Raw genomic sequence first — 16,250 nt, 5'->3', positions numbered from 1 at the left:
TCTACTGTACTTATGGCACTTGTTGTAAATGTATATAATTGTTCATAGTTTGTTAATTTTTTTTTATTTTCTTTTATCTTATATTTTTATTATTTACTGTTCAATCATTTGTGTTATAATCGCATACCTATGTATTTTCTGAATATTGTAATTTACTGAGTAGATACTGGTAATGCATATTGCAGGGCCGGTCTGTACACTTGATATGTACAAATAAATGAATGAATAACACAACAGAGAACATGGAAAATTTTAACTATTTTTCTCACAAATGCTTGAGTGGCTTTACCCTGAATTACTGGAAGGGTAGTACTATAATATATATCTAACTCAGAGAAGTCAGAAGGTGTGGTATTGCTGTGGTGGTATTATTATTTCTAATTATATGGAAAATATTCTATTTTGAATTGATATACCAATAAATATTTGAATATATACTTAATAGCATATATAAATCAAAAATTTAGAAAAGTTTATTCTTATATACTCCATTTATCAATATTTTAAAATTATGGAAATTCATATTTCAAATTATAAAAATATACATTTAAAATTATATCTTTTATATAATTTTATTTTACTAAAATGATGCAACAAACTTTAAATACTAGATCAGTCAATTATTTCATTTTATCCAATTTTTGAATTATATTAAATTAGTGTGTGATAAATTTACAAAATATCCATTATGGTGATTTATACAAAAAAAAAAAAAAATTAACATTTCCATATTAAATCTAGTATAAATAATTTTTATAACAACTTAAAACTTCACATATTGAAGATAATCATCAAAAATCTTGTTACTGAATAGCCAAAATACTTTCCTAATCAAATTTAGTCACATTAATGAAACATTTTAATTTAAAGGTTCTGAATGTTTTAAAAACTCCATATGTTGTTCTAATAAATCTTCATACATATCTTGTTTTTTGTTACAAAGTGTATCATATTCTTCTCCTACTGTCCATAAACATTCAATATCATAATACTGTCTAATTTCTGGAAGAAATAGATGAAATACAATATTTTTCATATCCATAACTTTCCATTCCGAACTATCAGCACCTTCTATTTTCAAAAACGGTTCACTTTTTAATTTCTTCTTTTTATGTAACCTCCTAATAAATTCTATAACTGCTTGCAAATGACGTTTAGATCTAGCCGTACCCAAAACCATATAATCGCAATATTTTGCAGCTGGTGGAATCTTTATCACTGCAATATCGCAAACTTTTTCTTCTCTTAAAATATGTACCATTTGAGCAATATCAAAAGCACCGGTCTTTCCTCTTTCAAAAAATTCAGCATAACGATCCAATTTATCAGTTTTTTCTTGATAAAGAAAAAATTCCTCCTCCTCTTCAGCTTCGACCACACTCTGCTTCCAGCTGGTAACAGGCTGAGACTTCTCTTCGGAGCTCAATATTATTTCTGCATCATCGTCTCTGTATTGTTGAAACTTTTCTTTTATGGATTTTGATATTCCTGAGTTTCCTTTCTCCACAGTTTCATTTTCTTCATTGTTTACACTATTGGAAATTTCTTTCGCATGAGTACTTTCACCAAAGTCTTGTTTGATTTCCTTTAAAAAGTCTTTTAGTACCGAATCATTAGTTAATTCTTCCGTTTCATTATCAAGAGAATGTTTATCTGAGAACTTGCGTATTGAATTGTATTTTACTGGAAAATCTGTTATAGCAGGAGACTTGCATTTCTGGCATACAACAGTATTAACTCTCCGTAAAGATACTGACTGGAAGTTTAACATAAAATTTTTCAGCAGAACTGACCATTTCGCGCAAGACGAACTCAACATATTCAACATAAACATCACTGCCCGATTCGTCTAACAAATAGCGAATAGCCAAAAATTAGCCAAAAATTCAACAGACATTATCTAAAAATATTTATTGTTGTTTAAAATATTTCACATATGGCTTATTCCGAAACAGTATCTTCTTTTAATTATTCTTTACAACTGGGTGCATAGGTATGTTTAATATCACTCTTTATTCAGGAATATCTTCATCCCGATACGCTACTCCCGAAACTTGTATCGGTTTGTAAGATATTCCAAAACGGAATCTATATGAATGACAGAAAATATATTGCCATTCTATCTTTGAAATCGTCAAAGCTGAAAAAACTTTTTTAATAAACATCAATAAATTATTCCGTAATCCAAACTGTAAATCACAAAGTATTTTTTCCCCCCGCTCTGTGAGCTCTAATAAGAGGATCTCTTTTAGAAAGCCCATTATGGGTTTGGCCAGCCCCCAATGGGGCGGCAGGGTGGTGAAGGACGGGGTCAACATTTCCAGTCGGACCATACCTCCGAAAAATTCCTGAGGACTTTTCGATCCGTCCGGATTCTATTCTCCCAGAGCGGTAGACTGCGCCTTGACCGCTCGGCCATCCGGCCGTCAATTACGAAGTATGTCATAGCACAGTAACGATTGTAGATCTTTACCATATTGAAGAATTTAGATACTGTATAGTTTAAGGGTAACGGTCACTTGCCCGACCATAGTTATCAGGACGGGAGAGGTTAAAATTTGCAAAAAGTTGGACTATGTGGTTTAGGACGCTCCAATGCAGTAAATTTCATCAAATATTCATACGTGTTGATAATTTTTCAACAATTCACAAATCATCGTCAAAAAATTATACTAAATAAGGTTAAAAAAATTGCTGTAATGTACTGTACACGGGAATAAAATTTAACTTTTGTGAAATTGCTTATTTTAATTATTCAATAAATATATTAACTTTTTAATTATGTTAAATAAATACAGGAAATGAAATATTAAATTAAATTTCAATACTCAAAATTTAAACAATGTAGATACTGTATATCATATTTAATTAAATAAAGAATTTTTAAACAATGATGGTGAAGATTTAAATTGTAGATGGCGTTTTAAAAGTTTCAGAANTTTGGTTGACAAATTGGGGATGGTCACGTCAGATTGGTTGAGTGATGGCTGTTCATTTTTAATGTTTTTCTGAAATATTTTCATTGGGTTCTTCTAATTTACATTGATTTTGACTAGTGATTCAATTATTTCTTGTAATTCCTCTTTGGTGCAAACATTTCCTTCAACATCATTAGGTAAGGATGATCAAAGTTTCAGAAGACACGCCTTCCGACGCAACTACCAATCAATACATAAGAAAATTTACTGATGAAGCACGTTTGTTTTGTTTGCATACATTTCAGTTTCTTAAATTTTAATAGAAGCAAACATGATGGAATTAAATTTAAATCGAGTAGATTATCTACAGGTAAATTTTAAAATGTATATTTCTGTATATTAATCAATATACGGAATTTATGAACTCAGTAAAAGAATTACCGGCATTCATGATTTATTCTATGAGATTTTTTTCGTGATACAGGTTGGCGTGACATCACCACAGACAACTAAGCTTTTACCTCCGACGGAAGAAAACAGCTGTCAGAGAGTATGTATGCAATTATCTTGATAAAAATTTGGTTAGCAGGCAATGTTTTTCAAAAATATAAAACATTTTTGACCCATTTTTGAAATAAGACAATGATTTAATGAATGTAAAGAAACTAAACAAAATTATTTTAGCTTAATATTGGAATTGTGTGTAGAAAAAAATATCAAAAAATTTATTAGTAAAAAATATAGAATTCAAATAATTTGTGCTGCTTATTCAAATGTGGCAAACTATCATGACATTTTGAGTTATGTGATTTTTCATTTTTCTTGCATATGCATTTGGTTGAATTACACTTTCCTTTTCATGACCACCTTTGATACCCCTCACCTCCCAAAATTGATGTTTTCCTTGCACACTTCCTAAGAGTCAGTGATATTTGGTTTTGTTTGTTTGTTTGTTTTATTAAGTTATGGCAACCTAACATGGTTGGGCAATCTGCCTAGGGCAGGGGTCGACAACCTTTTGAGTCAGAAGAGCCAAAAATTACAATTTACAAAATTTCAAAGTTTTTAAAGAGCCACAAAATTTTTTCTTGCCAACAATAAATAGTACTCGCATAAATAAAGTTTTTTGATTAAAAAAACTAATCTATTTATTCAGAATTGTCTTCCGTTGAAAGCGAATTAAACCTCATAGAAATTTCCGAAGACGGCGTCATTCGAGAGCTTTCAACGGACTGACGACAGTGACGACGCGTGTCACGGGGGAGAGGTGCGATGAAAAGCGAGTACAAGTGGCTGAGAGATAGAATCGGTGCCGAATCCTCGTTAATCGATTCAGAACGATTTTTAAATGTTTTTTTTTTCATATATAAGTAGTGTTTTTCATAACAAATTAGATAATAGAAACATCCGATGACGGCGTCATTCGAGAGCTTTCAACGGACTGACGACAGTGACGACGTGTGTCACAGGGGAGGGGTGCGGTGAAAAGCGAGTACAAGTGGCCGAGAGATAGAATCAGTGCCTAATCCTCGTTAATCGATTCAGAACGATTTTTAAATGTTTTTTTTTTTTTTATAAAATAAATAATATTTGCGTATGGAACTAAAGAGCCGCAGCTTCACATCCAAGGAGCCGCATGTGGCTCGCGAGCCGCAGGTTGCTGACCACTGGCCTAGGGGGATGCTTTCCTGGAGGTCTTTTAAGGGTAACTGGCCCCTATTCAGGCATTACGAACGTGGAGAAAACCTGGAAAACTCCATGTGGCTGGCCTGTCCTGGAGAGGCACAAACCCATGACCGAACTCCCAGTGTTCGGAGAATGGAATTGCTTGGGTATTGGTGGGTCCATGATATTTGGTACATTCTCTACTCTAGAAATTGTCTGTTACAAAGCACAAACTGATTTCAGATGTATGATTATGAAAGATGTTCCTTGTTTGTTCTCCTCAAGTGATGGTACTTGTCATCTTCGATAGCTAATATTAATATCATATTCCTTCGGCTCTTCTATTTTTTCCAGTTTCTTTGCTTGAGCAAGTTGCAAAGAGATAAAAAGTTACTACACATCTTTATCTCAACACCGGAGAATACTAATAAAAACTCTTTCTAACCTGTTACCAGTGTGTTCTCTTTCTACTAAATTGTAACGAACCAGAATAGCTCTTTAACAAACAAAAATAGCTTTTTACTAACATTTTCAAACCCTAATGACGGTTCTTCTTTAGGTATATTTTTGAATCTCTGATGGAAATGCCCGTAAAAGTTCAAATTTGAAAATATGTATGTTCGAATGCACATTTCCTGTTTACGTCATTATCTGTCTTGTGCAGTCAATTCCAATACGGCTATCATAAATTACTGTTCATAAGCACTAGCCACGCTACTGATAGCGTAATCTCTTCTTTATAATTGATGCATTGATTATCCTTAAGGTTAGCTAAGTATGTGCTGGCCGCCTCCAGCCACTTGATATGGTGTATGTGCTGTGTGGTGCGGATAATTCTGTCTTTCTTAAATTCGGGGTCTATATTTGGATCGGACACATAATAGATAAAAAGTTATGAGAGAATGCAAAGACAGGTTTAAAAACCTGCTTTTGCATTCTCTCACTTCTTCTGAACTTCTTTTTTTTTGTTCTAGATCATAGAAAGACTGATCACTTCCATACTAGACTGTACTTTGGTTGACAAATTGGGGATGGTCACGTCAGATTGGTTGAGTGATGGCTGTTCATTTTTAATGTTTTTCTGAAATATTTTCATTGGGTTCTTCTAATTTACATTGATTTTGACTAGTGATTCAATTATTTCTTGTAATTCCTCTTTGGTGCAAACATTTCCTTCAACATCATTAGGTAAGGATGATCCCTTTTAAGCATGAACTAAATATGGCTTTATAAGGACTACACTTAATGTCTCGATGATATTTCTATTTTTTACGAAATACACGTCATAATCTCTCAGTCTAGTGCTGGGTTTGATTTCTTTTTAAGAGTTATTTGATCAGAATGCATTATCTATATTAATATTATAAAGAGGTAATGTTTGTAAGTTTGGATGTAGCAGGTAATCTCCGAAATTACTCATTCAATTTCAAAAATTCTTTCACCAATATTTAGAATGAAACTTCAGGGTGGACATAGGGTGTATATTATTCCGTTAAACATTCATATAAATTAAATGATATCATCTATGGTTAAGGCTTTNTTTTTCAAATATAGTACAGAAATTTGTAATAAGATACATAATGCGGTTATAATAAAATATTGTGTGATTATTTTCATATAATTAAAATTAATATGTAGTTATTTTTTAGAAAATACAAGGGAAGCAGCGCTTCCACCGCTTCCAATGACAGCACATCACTGATTTCTTTTAAATATTAATGCCAATAATAATATTTACAGTATTTATATTTAATTATATATTATTATTTTAAAATTCAATACATCTGTTGTGGGTTACAACAGACATTAAATACGATTATCTAGCATCAATCTTAACTGGGGCTTATTTTAGGGATAGGGTTCATATTATGAGCATCGTGAAAAATCATGTAAGGATTTTCTGGTAAGGTCTTATTTTAGAGGATTTACAGTATATGTTAATATGTAAATCTATTATTAGCACTTCCAGTAATCTTATTACAAATTCTAGCATTTCCTTATCAATTACTTTGGAATTGTTTCAAACAACATAAAACTGTTGACCCATATTGCTGCTATATATATGTATATATTACGTTAATTAATACTGTATTTTTCCTTCTAGTCCATTTCCTCTATATGATTCTCTTAGAATTGTGTAATCATATCTGATTTTATTTTTATCACAGTATATAATAATATTTTTAATTAATTAATACTTACATATTGTAGACTTCATTAATGAAATACACAAAAATTTTTAAGAAGGGAGAGAAAAAAACAATACAGGTATCTCTTGTACAACACAGTTTCACCCTAACATGGTTTTGGAAATCATCCATACAAAATTTCAAAATTTTATAGACTTTTTTATGATTTTTTTTTTTCATTCAAGTAAGCATGCATGTTGTCTCAAATTTGCCCATGGATTTTAGAATATTGAAATTTTCAAATTATTTTCCGTCAGGTTTACTTTAATGAAAACTGATAGGACAAGGAAGAAAACAATTGCACTAACTTTCCTATCAACCAGGTGTTGTCATTGTTTTCAGACTTAATCCTTAAGACTGTCACTCTGTTTCTTTTTATAGATTAATCTTTGTATTTAGTAAAGTTTATTTAAGCATACAGTAAAAATACATAAATAAAGGTATCTTTATTTTGTTTTATCGTTTGTTTTACCTAAGACTTTCTCTCTTTGCTAATCAGAAACTACAACAGTATAAGTCCTATTAATAAACAAGATCCAAGTAGACAATATAAAAACAAAAAAGTTTATTTAAACATTTTTAGATAAGTGTTATTAAACTTTTTTTAATTGTAGGTAAGCAATCATTCTTAAAATGACAAACAAAATATGGCAGTATATCTGTACTCAAAGAAAATTCTGGAAAAAGTCACAGTACTTGACTGAACAAACACAACCCGCTAGAACAAATTTTTGATTAATAACATATTTTTAATTCATCATTCATAAAAATTTTTATGATAAAACTAAAAAATATGAAAATGTTGCTGATAGTTCTGATCAGGATCAACAAAAAAGCTCAAAAGACGACAATATTTTGTAAAAAGAAAATGTTAAAATTAATTTAAATTAATATTAACACATAATATGGTAATTTTAATTGTGCTTGTTAATGAATTATTGATTGGAAATAAATTATCGATTGCTTTAATAAACATATTCCTCTGAGTAATGAAAAATAATAGTATACTTTTGCTAACTTCTGGAACATAACCCCATGTTTTGCATTAGTTCTTTGTTTCATATAGCTCAGATTTGAATAACATGGCACTTTTTCAGAACGTACTACTACTGTTTATCGAATTACCGTGTTATATGAGGGATACCTATACTTACAAGACACAAAGTATATTACTAATATAAGATTACTTACTGCTGACATCTTTAATACACAGAGTTAAGGCTGCATAGTATACCATAGCTAAATAAACTGGTATACTAAATATATAAAATATATATAGATTACTTGAAAAAGATCTTTAAAAAAATAGGAACAATTATTGAGTGTATCTAGAAATGCTGAATTTCTACAACTAGATTAAGGACACTTAAAAATTATTAAGGCTTGATTCACACTAGAATTGCTGGATCTAGTCATGACAAAAAGAGCTACCACTATGTCAGCCCAGCAGATCTATTTGTTAAACATGACTTTTCTGTCAGGACTGTGTTGCTAGACTGGCAAATCAAAATTGGCTAATCGAGATAAAGATCCAAGGAAATTGTGTTTTAAAACAAGGGGAAAAGTAGAAATGAACATATTTGATAAGATGAAGATAAGAAATCCTATGCGGAAATCCACCCAATTCCATTACAAAACATAGGATGGGAAATTTTTCGTTGAAAATTTTTGCATTTTATGCTTTCCTTTCGCCCCCACTCGATCAATTCTTGTATTGTTCAAATATGTGATTATGTGACTTCTTCTACTAACCTGATATTATTTCCAAAGTATTTAATGCAGCTTTCTCGTCTATATCAGCTACGATCACTCTGGCTCCTTCTTTCGCAAACAGAGAACAAACTGCTCGACCAATGCCGCTTCCACCTCCTGTAACAAGTGCTAATCTTCCTGCCAGCATCATTTCAAATTAATGAAAATTTCTTTACAATGATTTTACGTGTTCCTGTTCCTATTACGTTTTCGCACGTGATTTCTTGTTTATCTTTACAATTCCATGACGTAATACTATAAGTAGCCACCTATGGTTGCCATATTATATAGAAGAAATATTTGTTGTCTGATAAATTTGCCAAGTTGATTTAAAAAATCCGAAAATTAATCTCACGTTTAAATTCAGTTATTTAATTCGAATAAATTTTACAATTTCTGTCTAATGTTGTCATTTGTTGAATTCGTTATATAAAAATTAGTTATATAAAAATTAATTTAATACAAATATTACTGTACTTTATTACACATACGTAGAATATTATTACAATGAAAAGGTTATCACACACTTGAAGCAATTATTAATTAATTAATGCCTTATATATCCCTAAAATGCATTTCGGCTTCTGGTGTTAAAGGCCCTCTTCAGTTAGGTGAACAACATTTATCTATACCAGTGTTTCTCAACGGGGGCGATATCGCCCCCATGTGGGCGATTTTCTACGTTGAGGGGGCGATTAGTAACAATTTATATTTGGGGGGCGAAAAACAATTTTCTGGGCGATATAGTAAAACATTACATTAAGAATAATTAGATATTTTATTCTTTATATCGTACAATAATTAAACAAATAACATGATACTAGTCACTAGTCTATTCGATGCAGTACGAATTTGGCATTAGCCTTGGCCCTCGGCATCGGAATTTTGAACTGAAGGGGGCGATACTACATAACGGTTTTATTGAAAGGGGCGATACTACGTTGAAGGGGGGCGACGAATCGTTACAGGTTGAGAAACACTAATCTATATTAATATTATAAAGAGGTAATGTTTGTAAGTTTGGATGTAGCAGGTAATCTCCGAAACTACTCATTCAATTTCAAAAATTCTTTCACCAATATTTAGAATGAAACTTCAGGGTGGACATATGCTGTATATTATTACGATAAACATTCATATAAATTAAAAGATATCATCTAGGTTAAAGATTTTATGTCCAACAGATGATGCTATGAGTACGACGACCTAAGTTTGCTTTTCTGTGAGGATGAACTAAAGCAGATCATCTTCTTTCTGTCTATATAAATAAAAATGTAATGTTCGTTTGTTCCTACCAATTTTTTTGAAATTTTGACACTACATTGTATTCGAACACGCACGTGTTTTTTATATAATATACATGTTGAAATTCCCCCCCACTGGGGGGATGGTTAGGATTAAGGCTTACTGTAAAGAACTCTGCTTCTATTATACTATTTTAGATGTGATTTTTTGTGTTTTTGATTGCATTTTAATAGGGTACGTCAACAGAATATACACTAAAAAGGGATTTTTCGATATTCCCCCACGGGGGAGAGGAACAGGATTAAGGCTTACTGTGAAGAACTTGGCTTCTGTTATACTATTCTGTTATACTATTACAGTTTTTTGCGTTTTTGATTGCATTTTAATAGGGTACATCAAGAGAATGTATACTAAGAAAGGATTTTTCGAAAAATTTTTCCCATGGGGAAAGTGTTATACATTTATAATACAGTAGTAAAGTGTTATACAGATAAAACAGTATATTAAAAATGATCATATATTACATTTATTGGAAACAAAATAAAATTACATCATAGACATATGCATTCCAAACACCACAATATGTTCAATATACAATACCTGTATATTTTCCCATAAAATAAAATGCCTATAAATAAGATATTTATTATATAGTATCCTTTTTCACAAATATCATATCACATAAACTACAGTATATAATAATCTACAAACTTTAAATTTTAATTATGCCATTTACATTGCACTACAGAAACAGCAAGTATGTACTTATAAACTTTAACCTTGGAGTCACAAGCTTACAGTACACATAATGTTAAAATAATTATTTTTACTATCTATGAATTAACCTCAGTCAAGCATAATACTTAGCACCTGGTATCAACCAGGTATCATTATTTAAATCATGACTATAGTAATAATGATGATAATTATGAAAATTATCAAATTACAAAACTGATTTTTGATATAAGTTCATTTCTATCAATTCAATAAATCTGATAAAGACATCATATTCAAATACTGTACAATATACAATAATATATAATATATACAATAATAATAGAATATATAAGTTCTTTTAATGCAATTTCTATTTGGTGGGTCCATGATATTTGGTACATTCTCTACTCTAGAAATTGTCTGTTACAAAGCACAAACTGATTTCAGATGTATGATTATGAAAGATGTTCCTTGTTTGTTCTCCTCAAGTGATGGTACTTGTCATCTTCGATAGCTAATATTAATATCATATTCCTTCGGCTCTTCTATTTTTTCCAGTTTCTTTGCTTGAGCAAGTTGCAAAGAGATAAAAAGTTACTACACATCTTTATCTCAACACCGGAGAATACTAATAAAAACTCTTTCTAACCTGTTACCAGTGTGTTCTCTTTCTACTAAATTGTAACGAACCAGAATAGCTCTTTAACAAACAAAAATAGCTTTTTACTAACATTTTCAAACCCTAATGACGGTTCTTCTTTAGGTATATTTTTGAATCTCTGATGGAAATGCCCGTAAAAGTTCAAATTTGAAAATATGTATGTTCGAATGCACATTTCCTGTTTACGTCATTATCTGTCTTGTGCAGTCAATTCCAATACGGCTATCATAAATTACTGTTCATAAGCACTAGCCACGCTACTGATAGCGTAATCTCTTCTTTATAATTGATGCATTGATTATCCTTAAGGTTAGCTAAGTATGTGCTGGCCGCCTCCAGCCACTTGATATGGTGTATGTGCTGTGTGGTGCGGATAATTCTGTCTTTCTTAAATTCGGGGTCTATATTTGGATCGGACACATAATAGATAAAAAGTTATGAGAGAATGCAAAGACAGGTTTAAAAACCTGCTTTTGCATTCTCTCACTTCTTCTGAACTTCTTTTTTTTTGTTCTAGATCATAGAAAGACTGATCACTTCCATACTAGACTGTACTTTGGTTGACAAATTGGGGATGGTCACGTCAGATTGGTTGAGTGATGGCTGTTCATTTTTAATGTTTTTCTGAAATATTTTCATTGGGTTCTTCTAATTTACATTGATTTTGACTAGTGATTCAATTATTTCTTGTAATTCCTCTTTGGTGCAAACATTTGCTTCAACATCATTAGGTAAGGATGATCCCTTTTAAGCATGAACTAAATATGGCTTTATAAGGACTACACTTAATGTCTCGATGATATTTCTATTTTTTACGAAATACACGTCATAATCTCTCAGTCTAGTGCTGGGTTTGATTTCTTTTTAAGAGTTATTTGATCAGAATGCATTATCTATATTAATATTATAAAGAGGTAATGTTTGTAAGTTTGGATGTAGCAGGTAATCTCCGAAATTACTCATTCAATTTCAAAAATTCTTTCACCAATATTTAGAATGAAACTTCAGGGTGGACATAGGCTGTATATTATTGCGGTAAACATTCATATAAATTAAAAGATATCATCTAGGTTAAAGATTTTATGTCCAACAGATGATGCTATGAGTACGACGACCTAAGTTTGCTTTTCTGTGAGGATGAACTAAAGCAGATCATCTTCTTTCTGTCTATATAAATAAAAATGTAATGTTCGTTTGTTCCTACCAATTTTTTTGAAATTTTGACACTACATTGTATTCGAACACGCACGTGTTTTTTATATAATATACATGTTGAAATTCCCCCCCACTGGGGGGATGGTTAGGATTAAGGCTTACTGTAAAGAACTCTGCTTCTATTATACTATTTTAGATGTGATTTTTTGTGTTTTTGATTGCATTTTAATAGGGTACGTCAACAGAATATACACTAAAAAGGGATTTTTCGATATTCCCCCACGGGGGAGAGGAACAGGATTAAGGCTTACTGTGAAGAACTTGGCTTCTGTTATACTATTCTGTTATACTATTACAGTTTTTTGCGTTTTTGATTGCATTTTAATAGGGTACATCAAGAGAATGTATACTAAGAAAGGATTTTTCGAAAAATTTCCCCCATGGGGAAAGTGTTATACATTTATAATACAGTAGTAAAGTGTTATACAGATAAAACAGTATATTAAAAATGATCATATATTACATTTATTGGAAACAAAATAAAATTACATCATAGACATATGCATTCCAAACACCACAATATGTTCAATATACAATACCTGTATATTTTCCCATAAAATAAAATGCCTATAAATAAGATATTTATTATATAGTATCCTTTTTCACAAATATCATATCACATAAACTACAGTATATAATAATCTACAAACTTTAAATTTTAATTATGCCATTTACATTGCACTACAGAAACAGCAAGTATGTACTTATAAACTTTAACCTTGGAGTCACAAGCTTACAGTACACATAATGTTAAAATAATTATTTTTACTATCTATGAATTAACCTCAGTCAAGCATAATACTTAGCACCTGGTATCAACCAGGTATCATTATTTAAATCATGACTATAGTAATAATGATGATAATTATGAAAATTATCAAATTACAAAACTGATTTTTGATATAAGTTCATTTCTATCAATTCAATAAATCTGATAAAGACATCATATTCAAATACTGTACAATATACAATAATATATAATATATACAATAATAATAGAATATATAAGTTCTTTTAATGCAATTTCTATTTAATATTGATACTATACTTTACAAAAGTACATAACTTGAAGATGAGATTTTCTATATTTTCTTTATGTTAAATACTAGCATTGTAAAATAAACTATTTTGATAAATAAATAAATGTTAGAATGTTAAAATAACTAAATAAATGTTAAAATAAATTTTGATAAATAAATAAATGATTATTAGGTTGCTGTTGGTGATCAATCAGGAGTCTTGATGTGTTTTGGTATAAAGAAAAGTGAAACACAGGTAAAGATTATAGTTTAATCATACTAAATAAAATTTAATTTATGAAGTTAATTAAAAATTTGATGAAAGACAACAACCAATTACTGGTTAATATTAATAATAATTGTTCTAGTATACCACCAAACCGATAAGCCAGCAAAAGTGAATGATTCTTTTTTGAAGCCAGTACAAAATTTTAAAAAATGAATATAGGTTCTTCCAATATCCAAAATAGAGCATTCCTACAAAATCTTTCGTAAACTGAAATGATATAAAGTGAAGAAGTAATAATTATTATATTATATGGGAAAATTTTTTGAGTGTTTACACACCCAAAATTGACCTAGTAAATCATACCAAATGTGTTCTAAGGACTTTTTGTACCTTAGGATATGTTTTGCTAATAGATGCAAAAAAAAAAAAAAAAGAAATTTGAGATAAAATGCAGATACAGATATCAATACAATTCAAAGCTATGATGGCTTGATGCTGAGATGTTGGATATAGTTCTTGGAAAAAGAGCTTGCATTCTGAGCAATAAGCCCAGAATGCAACTCACTGCTTATTGCTCAGAATGCTGCATGCTTCATATTTTCTCACATGTTTTCAAGAAATAATCAGTTTAAAGTTTTCTCTTTTTTTCTATTTATATAAAATTACTTAATTACTTTCTGTCATTGAAGTTGTGTCATATGCATTATTCTATTTATTTTTATTTTAAACTAACAAAACTGATTGTTTTAGTATCAAGGTATGGTATTGCTGCACCCTCTGAATATGCTCCTTCAACAAATATAGATATTATTATGGTTGATATGAAATATTCAGTATTATAGTACATTTCATATGTATATANTCTAATAAGTACCTTCCAGTAACCGAGTGGATTAAAACCACCAAACACCAGTAGTCAGTCGTTGGTTCGTACATGGCCAAAGGGCATTTTCTGGGTTTTATTCATGTTTGTAATACCTAAATAGGGTCCAGGTTTCCATAAGAGTCTTCCTGAGATTCATTCCCTCTCAGCAGATTGCTCACTTGTTGCATTGCTGTAACCAAATAAATTAAACTAATTCTAACAAGCGATTATTTATTGTGACATTGTCACAATGCCAGGCTGCAATTTTTTGTTATAACGTTCTCAATTCTTTTAGTGGTGTCTTGCCCTTGTACATTATACTTTTTCTGTTAGCAGTATAGTTGTGCTGGTTATCTAACTCTGTTCAGGGTAAAATTTAGAATTGAAGTAACATGACTTCCAGTTTAGACCAGAAGTTTGTATATAGTTAATTGGGGCCTCTTGTCCTTAAGCTTTCCATTTCTGGTCTCAACTATCATCTAACTCCTTTCTCTAGATTGAGGAAGGACAGATAGATAGGCAGATGATAATTGGAATTTATAGGTTTACAATTTTTTAAAATTGCAGCCCAATAATTTTCTATAAACATGATATTTAAGAGACATACTTAGTTTATACAATCTGTTGCAAAAATATAAACACTATTATCACATAAAAGCAATCATTCTTGTTCTTGCAATTATTATTTTTACAAGATTTTTTTATTTAAACAAGATATATGAAGTCTTTCAGAAATTAAGGTTAACGACTTCAATCACATGCAGGGCCATCACAACCTATCCAAAACAAATCACTTTTCAAATATTAATAGTGGACTTGTATTAATTAGTCCTTGATCATCATCTTTTCAGGATGAGGTCAATGAGTACTTTTGGTCAAATTACTTTAATCCCCTTCTGCAACAGTCCTTTCTTTCTACCAGACCAAATGGTGACATTTGAATAGGAAAATTATATAATACGAGATTAGCAGTGAGCACAAAATATGTCTTAAGTGATTTTATAGGGTGCCGAGTTTAAATATTTGGTCCATTTTTCACGAAATTGATTCATTGGCAGATTACCATTTGCTATTTGGCTGTAAGTGGTACAACTTCTTATCATATTTTTTCCTAATGTTAATTATATCTTAAAAAAATTATGATATTTTCAATTGGTGTCTACTTAACCAATGAAATTGTGCTATTTCATAAAATCCAAGTAGATAAACATTACAATGGTAGACTGAAATAACCAAACACTTTATGTGGCGTTTGTTTTAATGTTATATGATAACATTCATAGTTGTATAAATCAAATACTATCTTACACAAGGGTTTATCACATCAAGTGACCAATCTAACATATTTTAAACATTTTTTTTTATGCTTTACACAATTTAAAGAATTTTTAAAATGTGTTAGATTGATCACTTGATGTGATAAACCATTAAGTAAGATAACTTTTGTAGTTATATAAATCAAGTACAGTAGACCCCCCTATAACGCTTAGATACGTTCCACGCTAATCGAATTTTACGTTGTAGGAATGATTAAATACATGAGCCAATCGCAGCCCGATAGGTGTGAACTTTACGGACTAAGGCTGTTTGAAAGGTTTTCTTCTATAAAATTAACCGATTCTAGACTAATTCCACTCAACGTTTCCAAAACACGTATAATTTTTTGGGAGTAATCCGTATAAACTATGCTATAAACAAAAAATTATAGGATTACTTACGGAGTGTGCACCATTCGACTACGCCCGTTGTTCAAAGCTTGTCTTCGTCGCGGAACA

At 30.7% G+C, this 16,250-nt stretch overlaps 1 protein-coding gene and 1 long non-coding RNA gene across 2 annotated transcripts; one reads left to right on the top strand and one right to left on the bottom strand.

The window, feature by feature from the left end:
- Nucleotides 1-619: 619 nt before the first annotated feature.
- Nucleotides 620-2,556, bottom strand: LOC111620276. Its single transcript, XM_023362170.1, has one exon. It carries the CDS (start codon nt 1,832-1,834, stop codon nt 860-862), a length of 975 nt encoding a protein of 324 aa, XP_023217938.1. The 5' UTR covers nt 1,835-2,556; the 3' UTR covers nt 620-859.
- A 586-nt stretch (nt 2,557-3,142) lies between these two features.
- LOC111620275 lies at nt 3,143-13,645 on the top strand. The gene is made up of 3 exons (XR_002755893.1): nt 3,143-3,288; nt 3,403-3,468; nt 13,575-13,645. It is a non-coding gene; the product is annotated as an uncharacterized LOC111620275 (long non-coding RNA).
- The last annotated feature ends 2,605 nt before the right edge of the window (nt 13,646-16,250 follow it).

Source organism: Centruroides sculpturatus, unplaced genomic scaffold (genome assembly GCF_000671375.1).
Source record: "Centruroides sculpturatus isolate CEXI.00-Female unplaced genomic scaffold, Cexi_2.0 scaffold4, whole genome shotgun sequence".
In the NCBI taxonomy this organism is placed as follows: domain Eukaryota; kingdom Metazoa; phylum Arthropoda; class Arachnida; order Scorpiones; family Buthidae; genus Centruroides; species Centruroides sculpturatus.
This window is presented reverse-complemented; position numbering and strand designations above follow the sequence as displayed.

Bases quoted from the DNA above. Each gene is read 5' to 3' on its own strand.
- LOC111620276 (XM_023362170.1), bottom strand. From the start codon at position 1,834: ATGTTTATGTTGAATATGTTGAGTTCGTCTTGCGCGAAATGGTCAGTT.